This window comes from Pleurodeles waltl, chromosome 5, assembly GCF_031143425.1.
Source record: "Pleurodeles waltl isolate 20211129_DDA chromosome 5, aPleWal1.hap1.20221129, whole genome shotgun sequence".
In the NCBI taxonomy this organism is placed as follows: domain Eukaryota; kingdom Metazoa; phylum Chordata; class Amphibia; order Caudata; family Salamandridae; genus Pleurodeles; species Pleurodeles waltl.
In genome coordinates, this window is record NC_090444.1 from 625,816,128 (window position 1) to 625,834,041 (window position 17,914).

At 43.5% G+C, this 17,914-nt stretch overlaps 1 protein-coding gene across 3 annotated transcripts in view; it reads left to right on the forward strand.

The window, feature by feature from the left end:
* The window catches only part of LOC138297291 (centromere protein H-like), a 162,747-nt gene that overhangs the window by 105,950 nt on the left and 38,883 nt on the right, over positions 1-17,914 (forward strand). For all 3 annotated transcript variants that reach the window (XM_069236729.1, XM_069236730.1, XM_069236731.1), the window contains exon 7: positions 15,553-15,616. In XM_069236729.1, the coding sequence (XP_069092830.1) occupies positions 15,553-15,616 (64 nt within the window). The remainder of the gene's footprint in view (positions 1-15,552; positions 15,617-17,914) is intronic.

The following is a 17,914-nucleotide window of genomic DNA, read 5'->3' on the forward strand; positions in this document are numbered from 1 at the left end:
GAGAAGGGGTGTGGTCTAATGACATCAACACCCTATATCAGGTGTGCATAATTATTAGGCAACTTCCTTTCCTTTGGCAAAATGGGTCAAAAGAAGGACTTGACAGGCTCAGAAAAGTCAAAAATAGTGAGATATCTTGCAGAGGGATGCAGCACTCTTAAAATTGCAAAGCTTCTGAAGCGTGATCATCGAACAATCAAGCGTTTCATTCAAAATAGTCAACAGGGTCGCAAGAAGCGTGTGGAAAAACCAAGGCGCAAAATAACTGCCCATGAACTGAGAAAAGTCAAGCGTGCAGCTGCCACGATGCCACTTGCCACCAGTTTGGCCATTTTTCAGAGCTGCAACATCACTGGAGTGCCCAAAAGCACAAGGTGTGCAATACTCAGAGACATGGCCAAGGTAAGAAAGGCTGAAAGACGACCACCACTGAACAAGACACACAAGCTGAAACGTCAAGACTGGGCTAAGAAATATCTCAAGACTGATTTTTCTAAGGTTTTATGGACTGATGAAATGAGAGTGAGTCTTGATGGGCCAGATGGATGGGCCCGTGGCTGGATTGGTAAAGGGCAGAGAGCTCCAGTCCGACTCAGACGCCAGCAAGGTGGAGGTGGAGTACTGGTTTGGGCTGGTATCATCAAAGATGAGCTTGTGGGGCCTTTTCGGGTTGAGGATGGAGTCAAGCTCAACTCCCAGTCCTACTGCCAGTTCCTGGAAGACACCTTCTTCAAGCAGTGGTACAGGAAGAAGTCTGCATCCTTCAAGAAAAACATGATTTTCATGCAGGACAATGCTCCATCACACGCGTCCAAGTACTCCACAGCGTGGCTGGCAAGAAAGGGTATAAAAGAAGGAAATCTAATGACATGGCCTCCTTGTTCACCTGATCTGAACCCCATTGAGAACCTGTGGTCCATCATCAAATGTGAGATTTACAAGGAGGGAAAACAGTACACCTCTCTGAACAGTGTCTGGGAGGCTGTGGTTGCTGCTGCACGCAATGTTGATGGTGAACAGATCAAAACACTGACAGAATCCATGGTTGGCAGGCTTTTGAGTGTCCTTGCAAAGAAAGGTGGCTATATTGGTCACTGATTTGTTTTTGTTTTGTTTTTGAATGTCAGAAATGTATATTTGTGAATGTTGAGATGTTATATTGGTTTCACTGGTAATAATAAATAATTGAAATGGGTATATATTTTTTTTTGTTAAGTTGCCTAATAATTATGCACAGTAATAGTCACCTGCACACACAGATATCCCCCTAACATAGCTAAAACTAAAAACAAACTAAAAACTACTTCCAAAAATATTCAGCTTTGATATTAATGAGTTTTTTGGGTTCATTGAGAACATGGTTGTTGTTCAATAATAAAATGAATCCTCAAAAATACAACTTGCCTAATAATTCTGCACTCCCTGTATATGTGGAATGGTGTTGTAGAGTGGTATGCAGTGGAGTCAAATTATTGTGGCATGATGTGGAATTCTGTGGTGTGGATTAGATGTATGTGGTGTATTGCATAATTGTGTTGAGTTGAATGATGTGTTTTGGTGTTGAATTATGTGGTGTGGAATGGGAATGTGTGGAGTTGAATTGTGTAGTGTGAAACTGTGGCATTGAGGAATTATGCAGATTGGAATTGTCTAGCATGGTCAGGAGTGTGTATGTAGATTGTTGCTATGTGAGTGTTTTTACGTGGAGTATATTTATATGGAATGGAGTAAAGTGTAACTATGTGGAGTTGAATCGTGTTGAGTGGTATTATGTGGGGTGTACCTTTGTTGGGTGGTGTTGAATTGTGGGGCAGTGAAGTGTGTGGTATGGAATTGTGCAGTGCTGTGCGTCACACTAAACCTCCAGGTATGCTTCACGGAATTGGAAGCTTTGGATCAACCTTCGGAAAAATAGACAATAACAAATCATCGAGATTTAAAAATTAAATAAAGATTTGTCTGATCCCTAAAATAAACAGGTTAGCTGTCCCATGTCATCGTGGCTCGTGACATATGGTGCATTTATGTGGAACTCCTAATCGTTGATTTATAAAACTCATTTAAGTAAACAAGCCACTTTCATTATCTATTATTCCTTCAGAGAATGGGAAACGTCTTTGAATGGTTCTTCATAACGAAACAAAGACCATTCCCATCCAATGAGTATATATAATTCTGTGTTGTTGGGGAGAGCAGCTTTAACCGTAGCGAGTTGACTTTTGGTTGTTTCCATATGTGCCACCCATTTTATTATTTGAGGAGTGAAGAATAAATGAGCTCATAAGAATCCGGGGCAGTCACTGTGACTGTATACCACTTTATGCCAAGCTTTAACAAGGAAGGATTGTGCAGTAAGCCCGAGTATGACGATGGAAGGAGGCAGAGATGGCGGGGAGGGTGCAATGATGGTCGGAGAGGGACAGAGAGGACTGAAGCAGGTGCGGTTAGAGCTGAGGTGTGCCAGTGCAGAGATTTGTCTAGAGGTTGCCGTGAAGCATTCAGTGAGTTTTGGAAGTGTCTGTTGTAGTGAGCGGTTTAGTGAGTGCTGGAGAGTGAGGGTGTTGCAGTAAGTGCTGTAGTGACTGCTGGAGTGATCGGTGTCACAGTGAGGGTTTTAGTGAGTGGTGGAGTGGGAGTGTTGCAGTGAGGGTTTTAGTGAGTACTGGTCGGTGGATGAGTGTGGTGCAGTGAGTTCAGTGAGTGCAGGAGGGTGAGTGTGTTGCAGTGAGGGTTTAGTGAGTGCTGGAGGGTGAGCGTGTTGCAGTAAGGGTTGTACTGGGTGCATGAGTGGAAGTGTGGTGCAGTGAGTTGTTCAGTGAGTGCAGGAGGGTGCGTGTTGTAGTGAGGGTTTAGTGAGTGCTGAAGGGGCAGGGTGTTGGAGTGAGTGCTGGTGGGTGAGTGTTGCAGTGAGCTTGTAGAGAGTGCTGGAGTGGGAGTGTGCTGCAGTGAGGGGTTAGTGAGTGCTGGAGTGGCAGGGTGTTGCAGTGAGGGTTTTAGTGAGTGCTGGTTGGTGAGTGTTGCAGTGAGGGTTTAGTGAGCGGAGTGGCAGGGTATTGCAGTGAAGGTTTTAGTGAGTGCTGGTGGGTGAGTGTGTTGCAGTGAGCTTGTAGTGAGTGCTGTCATGGGAGTGTGTTGCATTGAGGGTTTAGTGAGTGCTGGAGTGGGAGTGTGTTGCAGTGAGGGTTTAGTGAGTGCTGGAGTGGGAGTGTGTTGCAGTGAGGGTTTAGTGAGTGCTGGAGGGTGGGTGTGTTGCAGCGAGGGTTTAGTGAGTGCTGGAGGGTGGGTGTGTTGCAGTAAGGGTTGTAGTGAGTGCGGGAGTGGAAGTGTGGGGCAGTGAGTTGTGTAGTGAGTGCAGGAGGTTGAGTGTGTTGCAGTGAGGTTGTAGTGAGTGCTGCTGAGTGCGTTGCAGTGAGGGTTTAGTAAGTGCTGGTGGGTGAGCGTGTTGCAGTGAGCTTGTAGTGAGTGCTGGAGTGGGAGTGTGCTGCAGTGAGGGAGTGAGTGAGTGAGTGCTGGGGTGGTATGGTATTGCAGTGAGGCTGTAGGGAGTACTGGAGGGTTAGTGAGTCGTGGCGAGGCCATGGCTGTGGCCTGACTTGACCACGATCGGTTTCACTGGCACCTTGTTGCATTCAGTAATGTGCACTGCATAACCGGGTAAAACTGGAGGGAGAAATTGGTTTGTTCTTCTGTAGAGCGGCTTTCACCCGCTTCCCCATGTAAATAAAGATATTGCAGTCAGTAAATAGATCTGGAAGCGTGTCTCTATAGCACCTAATCACCATAGATTTAAGGAACAAAGCTAGTGACAACGTGATGTAGGGTCTCACTCAAGCACGCCTTAGGTAAATAAATGACTGTCGGCGCTGTAATTACACGCTTTCAATGCCATATAACGAGGTACAAAACAACGCTCCATTGGTTATTGAAATATAACCAAGCCTTGCCACTGGCACATCCGATGCACAATAAATCGCAAAAGTAAGTGAAAAGGCGATAGCCCGCATTCTGGTGATTTACAAGCGTCGGAGCTCAATTTAAACTTTCCAACGGTGCGTATAATATTTCTGTGTGACCTAATAACGGATTTTGTATGCCATTTGCTTCCAGTACCCTGACAGGGATGCCATCAGCTAAGTGCAACACAACATTCTAAAAAAACGTACATCGACTGGTGAATCCTTGGTGTTTAGATGCAGGATATATTGTGAAGTAACCTCGCATTACATGCTGCGTTTGTAGAGTATGAGGAAATATCCCTTCATATTGGCAACGAAAGAAACCTGGCATTTCCGGACCTTAAAATATACTTTAAAGGAACCACCACGCATTAACTGCCTTGCAACCAGCGAGTCATGGGGAGGACTTCCGAGATTTCTCAAGGGTGCAGCTGGAAGCAGCGTGGGGCGCCGAAGATGAACAAGCGCCAACAAGCAAGTGGCCCGAGGCTGTACAAGCGCCAACAAGCGAGTGGTTGAGGAGAGAGTGGAAAGAAGAAAGAAGTAGTGCGCTGAAATTAAACATATGGGCGATAGTGAAATGATTCCTGTAGCAGAGGCAGACTCCAGGGCAGGAACAAAACAGCTAAAAGGCAGGACAAATGTAAAGCATTTACCAAACAAACCAAAGGAAGTTTGAAAGGCAGACCAAGGAATGAATGAATGAAAGTGATGGGCCTGGTGAAAGCCCACTGAAGCAGATACAGCCTGTCAAGAGACCGCGCATGTGCGCTGCCAAGGCTCGCCCTCAAAAAGCTTTTCTTGGTATGGGCCTCAGAGGTTTTGGCACTGCCTGAGACCTTGTTGTTGGGCTGCTACAGGCTGTACCCAGTGCTAAATTTGTAAAAGAATATGTGCCCGGGCCCAAAGGTTTGTTGAGAAGCCTGTGGGTGGGGTTGAAGTCTACCAGGGCTGTGCAGGCTTGGTTCCATCTCATGCTTCTTTAATCCACATCCAACACTTCCTTCCCCTTTATCTCACTCTTGCACAGTCTTCTTCATCCCTCTTTCCTCCTTTCCACCGTTTTTCAGTTTTCCTCTGCCTTTCTCCATTTTGTGCTTTTCTCTCTTTTGCTCTGGATTTAAGTTTATTGATGAAAAATAAGTGTTAGTCCCCAGAAATAAGTTCCATTGGGCCCCACAGGCACATACTAAGCACTGGCCATACCTGCCTCCCTACCTCGCTGCAAAAGGATTTCCTGTTAATATTTTGAGATTTTCTTTATTTTTGGGGTTTCTGTGGACAACTCTGCTTCTAGTTAGGCAGACTAATTTTCGAAGAATATGTAAGATTTTCACATTTGTAGGGGGAAGGGTGAAGTGTCATTACATTTTTGGATTTCTGTGGAAAGTTCGGCTTCTAGTTAGAAGCAGACCAATTTTCAAAAAGTGTATAAGATTGTCACATTTTAGGGGGGAGAGGAGGATGATGTATAATCTTTTGGACACGAAGGAATGTTCAGAAGCTATGGTGGACATTGTAGAAGAGTTTCTGAAAGTAAAGCAAAAGTAAGACCAGATACATCAAGCGAGACAAATGATATCTATTTTCTGCAATCCTGGACGCTTTGAAAGCAAGCTCATGGTATTTGTGCCGCCTCTGTGTATACACACCCTTCCCATCCCTTCCCCTCACCTCCCGGTAATTGCAGAATGGACTACTCAGAAAATTCCCCATTGAGTCTCAAAAGTGCTAATTCCTGACTTGCTGTAATTGTTTTGGCTTATTGCATCTTAGCTTCTTTTCCTGTACTTATCTTGGACCCTTCTGCTACCGTTATTGGCTTCCGAAATTGGTTTCATAACCTTTAACTTTCTCTGAAATCTAGTTTCGTGGTGGATTAATTGCTTCTATTTATGAACCAACTGCAACAGCCCTTTATTTCTCACACAAAAGAAGTCTTCTAGGTCTTGGTATTTAGGTACCTTTGTATCCTAGTCAGTATTAGTGTGCCAAGATATCTGTTACAGCATCTAGGACGGAGATCTACTTGCAATTAGTTGACCAATTACAGGTGTCCACCTTATGAATTGTCATAGCACACCTTTCCAGCAATACGCGTTATGACTGTCACCAGAATTCCATTCATGTTATGTTATCGGCATTAATATAGCACTCTCAACCACTGTCTTGGAAGCATAGTGCCTATTCATGTGGATGCCATTGTTTGCATAACTGGAGGAACCTTAGTTTGATATTGTATGTTTATTGGCATTTTGTTGTGTGCGTTTAGTAGAGTTTGTTCAATGTTTACTTTTAAAAATAAAGTGACTATTTTTTTCTCTTGTTTGGTGGTTAATTGTACATTGCTCGACCAGAGCATAGTGCTGTGTATTGAGAGAGGCATCGCAGCTTTCACCGATCTCCTCTGATATTCTGTGATTTATTTTTAGGATAGGTTGAATGCCTATTGAGTGTATGCTGGTATGGAGCATGATAGTGCAGTTGATTTGGCAGCACTTCAACAGCTTCATGGCCTTTGGTCTGAACTGTGCACGATAGTGCAAAGGTCCTGTCTAGCATGTAGTCTTAGGTCCTGATTTATACTTTTTGATACAAACCTGTGTAAAAAGTTTCACCATCCATGGACGCTAGCCGGGCATCATATTTAAGGAATGACGCTAGCTGGCGATAAGGCCCGGTTAGCGTAAAAATAAATGACGCTAACCGGGTGGGGGAGACGTAGGGGAAACAGGAGGTTGTGCGTCAAAGAATGGTGTGAGTCAGGTTCGAGTCAAAAAAATGACTCTAACCCAGAGGTCTTCAAACTTTTTTATACTGAGCCCCCCCCCCTTCTAAAAATTTTTCGGCATCGAGCCCCCCCACCACCTGACGCAAATTTCTGGAAGCTGGTACTCTGCATCATCAACAGCAACCCCCACCCGCGGAGTCCAGATCATATATGGGAAACATTATTATACAAATTCAGAGTGTCTAGTAAACTGAAGGTTTGGGAGCACCAGTGGCTAGGTGACAGATGCTTATTACACAGCTCAAATGAAAAGCCTCCAAGAAAATGTTTGCACAGAACAATTTACAATGCAGCTTTATTGTTCACTAAGACACAGAATTTGACATAATACTTTCAAAACTAATGTGACGGGTGGGCCTGTTTTTCACCACACAGACAGTCAATTTGTGGATGAATTTTTGCTACTGACAGCCTGAGGTTGTGCTCCACTTCCATTCTTGAGCGATACTTAGTCTTCAATACCGCAAGTGCTGAGAACCCAATCTCGCATAAATATGATGTGCTGAAAGGCAAGAGAGTTTTGATAGCACTTTCCCTCAAAGCTGAATGTTCTGCAGGCATTTTCAGCCAAAACTCCCCCAAGGAGAGCTTGCTAAATTGCATCTGCAATGTGCGATCACTCTGGAGATCAATTAGTTCTTCCTGCATGCGGATTGGGAGATGGATACCCCCATCTGCCAGAAATGGTTGAAAGACCCAGTCATTAAAATGATTGTTTTCCTCAGGAAAATATTTGTGAAAACTGTCGCTGAGTGATGTCAGGTGATTTTTTATTAACTCTGCAACATTTTGAAGGTTATAATCTGTTTCCTCAAGAGCATCGGCTAAACATGGAAATGGCTCAAACTGGCCAACTTCAGTTAGTCTCCTCCATAATTCCAGCTTCTTCTTGAAAGCAGATATTTTTTTATTCATGGTAAAAGAAGTGATTTCAGCTCCTTGCAAAGATTGATTCAGGGAATTTAATTTCTCAAAGATGTCAGCAAGGTATGCTAAAAGCACAATCCACTGGGGACTACATAATTGTTCTGCTTTGCAGGGGTCCAAATCCAGAAGAAATTGCCGTACTTCATTCCTTAATTCAAAAATGCGATTCAGAACTTTTCCACGGGATAGCCATCGGACTTCTGTGTGAAGCAGCAAGCCATCATGTTCAGCTCCCATTTCTGCACATAAAATTGCAAATAGGCGAGCTCTTGTTGGGTGGGTCTTTATGAAATTAACTATTTTAACAGCAGAATTCAAAACATCCTGAAGTTCACCATCCATGTTTCGGACAGCAAGGGCTTCCCGGTGTATCATACAGTGGGTCCACAGAATATGTGAAGCTGCTGTCAACGCTTTAGCTTTTAGGCCAGCCCTAGCACCGCACATGGAAGGAGCCCCATATGTGCAGATTCCTACACAGTTTTTCCCATTTTAAGCCATGATGACCCAGGAAGTCATTGATAATGTCAAATAAGTCAGATGCTGTTGCTCGTCTCTTGATTGGCTTGCAGAATAAAAAGTCTTCCAGTATTACTGTTTTAAAACAGTATCGGACATAAGCAATTAAATGTGCTGCCTTTGACAAGTCAGTTGCTTCATCCAACTGCAAAGCAAACCAACTCGATTTCAACCGAGCTATGAGCTGTCCGTGGATATCTTCTGACATGTGCGAAATGCGGCGGCAAACTGTTGGTCTGAGATGGGTATTATTTTGAACTTCTCTGCTGCTTTTTCACCAAGCATTGTTGTAGCCACGTCAAGCATTGCTGGGAGAATGACTCTTTCTCCATCTGTAAATGGCTTTTTGTTTTTGGCAATATGGTATGCCATTTGGTAAGATGCTTTCAATGCGTTTGCTGTGGTGGAGGCCACATTTTTCATGGTTCCTTCTGTTGAGTCATGTCTTGCAACTTCCTTGGCAAAAAAACTCTCTACTCTTTGCTACTATAGACCCATGCTGTGTTTCCAAATGACGCCTTAGTTTTGTTGGTTTCAAGCTGTCATTAGCTAAGTTCATACCACAAACCACACACTGTGGCCTAGTTTCTCCACTAACAACAATGCAGGTGAAACCAAAGTCCAAATAGGAGGCATCATACTTCCTTAATTTCACAGTTTTTCTCTCTCCATCTGTTTCTGTTTCTGTTTCGGCCTTTCGCTTGGGAGCCCTACTGTCTTTTGACAGCAGAAAACGATCCATGTCTGTGTGCTTTACCTAAGACACAAAATGCCAAATCTGCATGTTAATTAACAGCACATGACTGCAATTTTACAGCTGCATGAAGTAGAGTGGGTTTTTAAAATATAGGAAAAAAACAAGAAAAAAAAAGTCTCTATAAAAATATCTTCTTCCATGTAAAATAAAATATGGATAAAAAATAGTTCCATGGATAATCATTAATTCCAGGTGATTAAAGCTTTTGGTGAGTGCTCCCAAAACTGCTGCAGTATGTTGACGCACATACCGCCAATGAGGCTCCGCAAGTTACTTTTTCAAAGTTTAGTGAGGTAGTACTTTAGCACTGCCCCTTCAGCCGTCACTCAAAAAAAATCTCTACCTTCTTATTGCAATGCCTTCCTTGGGCAGATTGGATTTCACTCCTGATGTTCGAATAGCAGTCCTCTGTCTAGTGATCAAGTGGCTTTTTCCCTTGCAACGATGAGAGAAAGTTTTAGAAAAGTTACTTGCATGTTCCCGGGTGAGGCACCATTAAAGCTCCCACCGAGACCACAATGATAGTGACGGGTAAGGGAGTGAATGACATGCCCACAAATTTCCTGCTGCCTGGTCCGAAAGACCAATACAATTATGCATTGATATGTAATTAATATGAAGTCCTGAGTGCCGATAAAATATGATTTGTACAAAATAAAGTTAAGACTTTGAATTCTGGCAGGGCCATAATAGCCTTCCATTATTTCAAGTTTGATCCTTCATATACTTCCTAGCAGCTCCTTTACTTCATTGTCCTCCACACACACTCCTTTAAGCGCAGAATTTGCTTTACTTTGTCAATATTTCAACAGCAGTCTATTTCCTTCACACACTTTTGCATGGAATCACAATTAAAATTGGCAAATGTGACTACTGAAATGTGCGCTCTGCAGAGGCCAACAGTAGTATGGACATGTATTCTGAACAACTTTATGACCCAGTGACCGGCACAGTGAAAACTTTTCAATACATTTTAGTGATAACCCCAGAGGTTGCAAAATGGTATATTTCCACATTAGTTTATACCTTTCGCATTATTGCTAATTTAAAAGACATATCACAAAACGTGTATATATAAATGCACACACTCACAGTATATTTGAGGGAATCTTATTCGGTTTTTAATTCCCCATGCTCTCTATCTGCTTAGCTGTTGGCCTGTAATTCATGAAAGACAGCATGGAGAGTTGCTCACAAGGAGCTCAATGTGCAATATTTTTCCACTTTTAAAAATAAGCACAGACAGGGAACATTGTTTTCTGTCTGCATTTATCTTTAAAAATCAGTAAAAACAGAAAACTGGGAGCCTTAATTATAAAATAAACAATGACCTTAGTTGAGTGTGCGTTGTTGTTGTATTTTGTTTATGATGCCACACAAGCCCTGATAGAAAAGGGAATTAAGCTAGTGACATTGCAAACCTAATTAAGGCTTGCAGCAGGTGCTGTAAGGACGTTTCTCAATCATTACATAAAATATGGGAAAGCTGCACACAAGTTCACCAAAACACTGACATGTCCCACATAAGCAAAATAAAACCTGGCAGCTATTATATTGCATTTACAAACAAACATAAACCAGTCCCCAGGCCCAAAAGATCTGTAGGTTTTACTGGCACACATATTGCCAGCCTACGCCCTGCTCATAGATAAGAGCATATGTGAGGCAGAGCAATAAATATAACAAAAAAGTGAAAGCTGGGGGCACAAAAACGAAAATCAGCTGCCTTGGCCCAAAATGTAACATCCTCTTTTTTCCCAAACACAAAACATTCCAATAGTAGGGAGAAAAAAGGATAAAAGCCTTTTAAAAAGCTGTTAACGCTTACCTGCCTGTGCAGAATGCAGCCGATGGAAACTCCCTCACAGCCAGACAGTGAAAACCAGAAGGGGCGACGCTGAAGATAAATCAAAGTATCCTCGTGGGTAAAGGCAGCAACCAGGCAGAGATGTGAGTTCAAACAGGAAGCGAAGCACAGCACTGAAGAAGCACTGTTCTAGCAGACAATTTGCGAGCTTTATGCACCAAAATTCCCGGCACTTTCTGCATCTGTGCTGCTGGCTGTCCATTTCATTGGTGGAACGTCAGTGCTGACGTAATTGCTGATTGGCTGCTGTGCACTTTTACACCAATCAGCGAGCAAGTTATTAAAACAAATGAAGAAACCTAGAAGAAACGTGCTTTCTACGTCGAAAGCAATAATGGGAGCTGAAACAGGTGAGGTGGAGTACGCGCCCCCCCTGGGAAGATGCTGCGCCCCCCCTGGGGGGCGCGCCCCACACTTTGAAGACCTCTGCTCTAACCTGACTAGCGTCATTTTTTTATGCACAACCACCATGGACATGACTCCTGTCTTAGCAAAGACAGGAGTCATGCCCCTCTGCCCAATGGCCATGTCCAGGGGACTTATGTGCCCTGGGCACAGTGCCATGTAGGGGGGCCCAAGATAAGCCCCCCTACGGCACTTAAAAAAAAAACAAAAAAACTTATCTGGGATGGGTCCCCCCCCCCAATCCTGAGGTGTCCTCCAGGTGTGGCTGGGGGTGTCCCTGGGGGCAGGGAAGGGCATCTGTGGACTGCTTCCATGGTCACCAACGATGGAAATGAGCCCACGGGTCCCCTAACGCCTGCCCTGACTCAGGCGTTAAGGCACTCCTCCTCCTGTGAGTGATTTTTGCACGGGAGGATAAATAAGGCACAAAGGCCTTAGTCATTTTTTGCCCTGGAACACCTACCTTGCATCTCATTGACGCAAGGTAGTTTTCCGCAAGCAAAAAAATGACGTTAACTCCAATATTTTGACGCTAGACAGGTCTAGTGTCAAAATATAAATATGGAGTTAAGTTTGCACCAGATTTACATTAAAAAATGACGCAAATCTGGCACAGAGTATAAATATGCCCCCATAGTGTAGCCATTTACACGTGAGATTGGAAGCTCAAATGTGGGTGATCAGAGATGTTGGGTGGGTGTGGTATGGATGGCTAGAATATAATGATTGCATGTTCTCTGTTGTTTGTGATAACTCTGAAGTAAAAAAAATAAATAGATATTCTCCAAAACTGTAGTTGCTTTAAACACTTGAGTGTTGTGGGGAGATGACAAATGATGGTGATTAGAGAGTTGTGTAGTAAAGAAGCAAGGTAAGCAAGCAGACTTAATTTGCAAAGGCAATGGCTGTGTACTTAGACTTGCGCGGTTGTTATGGAAATTGTTGATTATAGGGGAAAGTACACCTTTTTTAGAATCCATATTTAATGTGCTCAAGGTAAACAATTTATCAAACTTCTTTGACGTAGGTTACTGCCTTGTAGTAATAGGTGAGTGAAGCACTTGTTATGAAGTTATCTGGTTCATAGTCATTTCGTATTAGGATAAGGCAGTCATGCATGAGTATAGGCGATGTGTTTGGAATTATTCCTGTGTAGGTAGAAACAGATGACTGAATATCATTATGGCTACTGCCTGTGTACAAACAGCATTTCATACTTTGTAGAATAAAACAGTGGGTGCAGATTTGGCTCTGTGATAAGCAAAGATCATTCTCTTGGGTGACTACCCAAGAGGTAAGCCAAAGTAGATTGAGCTATTGTTGTACATAACGCCTGATTTACTAAAGACACTGCATATCTTATAAACTTTATCTGATTGGCTATACTAAATATTGAAATTGCATATGGAGGATCCATAGTCTTTGCCTTTGAGTTTGCAGTTGAGTGTAGTCTTCTTGGCAACTCTGTATTTGTTTCTCACTGGTCTCATTTGATCCTCACTGGTCTCACGGGTCTCATTTGATCCTCACTGGTGTAATGTTGATGAGAGGATAGTATTGGTGGTAAGGGAGGTAATGTAGGAAGCATGAGTTATATTGTATTGTTTTAAATGTGGCTGGTTGAGCAACCTCTGGAATTGGGTTATAGCCAGAACTCTGTTTTATTTATAGTAGTAGTTAATGTTCTCTGTGAGTTAGCATGATGTAGCTCTCTTAAGGGGATTTTTGGGATGTATGTGAATCACAATCTGGGTTGTGGACAACAGCGTAGCTCTTTTGAATTCTCAATGACTGTACCGGACACATAGTGCACAGTTACATATCCTGTGTATTGGACTTTGCCCTCTCTGCAGGGTCACCCTAAACGTTTTTGCTTTCTCTCAGTCTGTTCTCTGAATTTCATCATTATTGGCATTAAAACTCTGTGCATTTTACCACCACTAACCAGTGCTAAAGTTCTTGTGCTCTCTCATTTCAACATGGTGAAATTATGTTAAACTGAATTGGCACATTTAGTTTACTAATATGTTTCTAGTAGAGTGGTACTTGCTGTACCCAGGGACTGTACATTAAATGCTCTAGTGCAGTGGTTCCCAGCCTTTTGACTTTGGTGGACCCCCACTTTATCATTACTGGAACTCGGGGACCTCTACTGAATCACTGTTGGTATCCGGGGACCCCCTCTACTGAGTCATTACATAAAGCTGGGGACCTAATCTGTTACGATTATTTAATTTTATAAGAATTTGCGGACCCCCTGAGGAGGCTTTGTGGACCCCCAGGGGTCCCCGGACCACAGGTTGGGAACCACTGCTCTAGTGGGCCTGCAGCACTTATTGTACCACCCACTGAGGTAGCCCTTTAGAGCATGTCTCAGGCCTGTCATTGCAGCCTGCGGGCAGTTTTAAACTGCCAACTCGACCTGGCATAATAACCCTTTTACCAGGCCTAAACCTTCCTCTTCAATGCATATTTTACCCTCAAGTAAAGGCCATCTCTGACTTGATGGAGGGAATGAAGCTGTCACCTACCACACTTGCACATCACAATACCTCTGCCTCAGCACATTCACAAAGAGGCTTCACACTAGTATTTTGTGCCCCAGGACAAGATGGGGCCAGGGCCGGGAGGCAGGAAATTTCAAACACCTGTGAGGGTGGGTACCTCAAGAACCTTCTACTTCAAAACTGGCACAAATATAAATATTGAACCATCAGAACCAACTCATCAGTATACCCTTGAATCTGTGGAGCACGCAAGAAGCACTGCTGTGCTGCTCTACGGCAAGAAGGACTTCTACTCTGCTGCCTGAGTGAGAGAGACTGAACCTGCAGCTTGAACCTAGGACCACCAGAGTGACGCCAAGGGCTAGTTGCTGACCTCCTGATCAGGGCCTATGGATTAGAAAAGGCTCCACCCACCTTGAACTCAGCACCTGGACTCTGTCTGCTGTGTCTTGCCCCCACCCCCACTAGGGGTTTCACCCCAGTCCTGGACCCTTGGAAGTGGGCCTGAAGGTGCTCTGCTAGCCCAGCTGTGATCTTTTGGGCAGAACTGATGCAGCACGATGCATCTCCTTGCAGCTCTGCATCGGAACCATTGCTGTGAAAAACATCTCTGCCATATGACTGCATCGCAACCCCCAACTCCTCTGAGCTGCTGCTGTGAAATGCATCCCTAATGCAGGAATTCTCATCACATACCCTCAGTCGACGGCACACTCTACTACAATACAGGACTTCGCATTGCAAGCCCTGCCGACGAATTCACAGGAATTGCTGCTGTGTGACGTATCCTCAATGGAGGATCTTGTAATGCTCCACTGCCAGGATTAAAGGTACTTTGTTCAGCAGACCTAACTTGGTCCCAGTATCCGGCCTGCGCTCCATCATCGTCTAGCTGAACTTGTGACTTTGCCCTGGTTCGCCACGACCAGATATCCACAACTGGCTCTTCGTTCTTATAGGCACAAATTTTACTTAAATATTTAAAATTGCACATCTCTGCCTCTAGTGATTTTCATTTGTGTCAAATGATTTATTAAAATTTACTCTATTTTTCTAAGTTTGTGGGAGATTTTTGTGTTGTGTGTTCACTGTCCTACTGTTTGAAGTGCTCACAAATACATTACACATTGCCTCTGTTAAGCCTGACTGCTTTGTGCCAGGCTACTAGAAGGTTGAGCACAAGTTAATTTGGGGGTTTGCTCGTGTTTTACACTGACCAGAATTGTGGTTGCTTCTTGAGTAGGGTTTCATGCACCTCATCAGTAGCCCAATTTCCTACACCAGCACAATCGTATTTTAAACACAAACATTTGAAAAGCACCAAATGAAATTATGCAGTTATAATTTCAAACGCAGTACTAATTTTAGCACAATTTCCTTGCAGCTACCTTGTATATAAAAACAAGTTTAAGCTCAACTGGAACTTGCAAAATAGGGCTTGTATGTGCCTGTTTAGTTCTCTGTTTTGGATGTGAAACAGTAGAACATCGCCCAACCCATCTTTCTTGGTGGTCCATCTATATTGCACGCCTGGCCAAGTCTACTTCAACATCCCTTACCTTTCCTAGAGATGCAGAATGAGATGTATCAGGTTTAATGTATCAGAAATGTGTAGGATTCAGAAATAATTTATTTTGGGGAGGGAAATGCATGTCGAATTTAAAATAGGTTCAGAAAGAGTGAAAACCTTCAGAATTCAACAGATAACAGGCAATATCCTGCAACTAGACTTCCTCTATAATTTGTCATTAAATAGGTTTTAGAAATTATAGAGATATCAAGATAATTTGGGTTTGTGTGAATGAAGGATCTCTCTTTTGCAGGTCTATCCTTGAGGTAATGAATAATTCGATTGCAATGTGCAAGAAGGTCCACTCTGTCCAAAGGGTAAGTCTAAAGATAACTTGATCTTTTTCTTAAATACCAGTTTTAGTGTCGTATCCCTAATCGATTATCTATGCGGTAACTGATTGAGATTTCAGGAATGCCAGCCAGAAAACAATGCGCTCATTATTGCATAATAGCGAGCTCGAGTTAATTAAAATATGCCTTCAGCTCAAGTACCCCAATTCTCGCAGGACTTCTCACTACTTTGGAAAATATATAGTCACCACTGTCACAGGGGTGGCATGTCCATATTGGAACCCAAGAAAAACACCCCTAGCCCGCCATCACATGGGGCTGCTTTTAGTGTGGATGGAGGGAAGCATCTTCAGCTAACTAGCATGTCAAACAGCCCCGAAAGCGCACACACTATTTTCTTGCAGACACCTTTATTAAATGTGCCTCGCACAACTCCAACAAATAGTCACGGAGACTGTCGGGCTCACTTCCTACACCCGCCCAGTACAAAGGGAAGTTTGTACTTTTCCACGCTGCTCTCCACAATGTTACAGTAGGCGGACACAAATAGCTTTAACTCAATTTGCATGCGTTCAACACATTTTACATAGTCTGCTTGTCTGTGAAGCCTTCGATATGGTGAAAATTGTGCAGGACTTGTCTGTTTAATCTTAGTGCCTTTGCAACGATAAGAAAGGCGCAGAAAAGCCTTCAGCTGGAACACTGCTTTATTGAGGACAAGCATTTCCTACAATGTTGGGATCTGCACTAAAATTATATATGCACAGCCTTCCCTGCTGTCCACCGAATCAACAACATAAATGAACAAAGGGGTGTAATATAAAAGATGAAGTGAACTTAATGGAATCTAATAATATATACCGAATCTAAAATACACATGGAGTCGGTAAACTGAGCCCCTATAGTGAGAGGTAGACAAGCAAGCAAATCCTCATGGCGAGTAAAGCCAGACCCATTCCTGTGTCGGTGTCAGAACCTAAACGCAAACCAAGCCATTGATAAATCGATCACTCAACAGATGGCTTGGAAAAAAGTTTTTTGTTTTTTTGAATCATTCTTAACGCTTGTGTTTGTTTCACTTTAATACTTTATGTCCGAGACTGAAGCAACATTTGTTAAAATCTATGGCCCATATTTATACTCGGTTATGCTGAATTAGCGTCTTTTTTTTTTTTTACACTAATTCAACGCAAACCTAACTCCATATTTATACTTTGGCGCTAGACACGTCTAACCTTTCTAGGACTGGAGTCAGACACTGCTCGATAACGTGTTTAAATGTATCCAGTATAAGATCCCACTCCTGGCTACCATCCGGGACCCCCACCTTGCTGCTCATAAAACCACTTCACTGTCGCTGCTTGGGTTGTCGCTATCCTTTAACTGGCGGAGCACTCTTTTTGGTTATATATGGGGTCTGTACTAAAGAGCCCACCATGTACTCCCTCCCAGCTACTACCTCTCTTGGGTGGGAGTCATCGGGTGTCCCAAGGGTGAAATATCCGAGGACCCTATGGAGTAGTGGAGGGAACGTGGGACCGTGGAAGGACCCTCAAGTGGCCCGCCACTCGGGCCCTCCCTTGGCTCCAAAGATAACCTCCTTTCAGCCAAGTTGATTTCTTTTGCAATCGCGCCAATAGCCCAGGTTAGGAAGGAGTCAATTGTAGATCCCTTTTGAGGTTTTGGAGATGCTACCTTACTATCCTGCAGTTTGCGTCTTCCCATATTGTGGCCCTGGGCTCTAAAAGCCTCAATACACCTCTATGAAAATAAGACTGAGATTATGGAGAGGGCAGGCCCACCTATTATATTATACCTTACATCAAAACATACATGATTAAAATAAGGCTGGAGCCAAAACCAAGAGGGCAGGCCCAGCCTCCTTCGGGCTCTGACTGTTGTGGACGGGACTGCCCTTGTACCGGGCTTTGCCCAGGTGCGCCCTGCGCACTTCCCACGCAGCAGTGTGCCCCCTTGCGCTTTATAGCGCTCATTGGAAATGGCAAGTGGGAGCAGGTGATGTCGAAAATGGCCGCCTCCTGGGGCCATAAAACAGTCTGGGATATGGAGTCCCTTGTAGCAGAGCACATATCGATTCAAATCTTTTGTACAATGTTGTTCCCAGATTTTGCAGTTAAGTACAATAAAATACAGTAACCCAGGGCCGCTGGAATTATGCGGCAGGGGCGGAGCAAATTTTGCAGCAGGGTTGACTATTAAGCAACAAGAAAAACAAATGATGTGGCATAATGCAGCACATTTTGTCATTGTATTACTTAATAATGTTATTTTTACTCATGTTAGCCTTGTATGAGCAAAGGT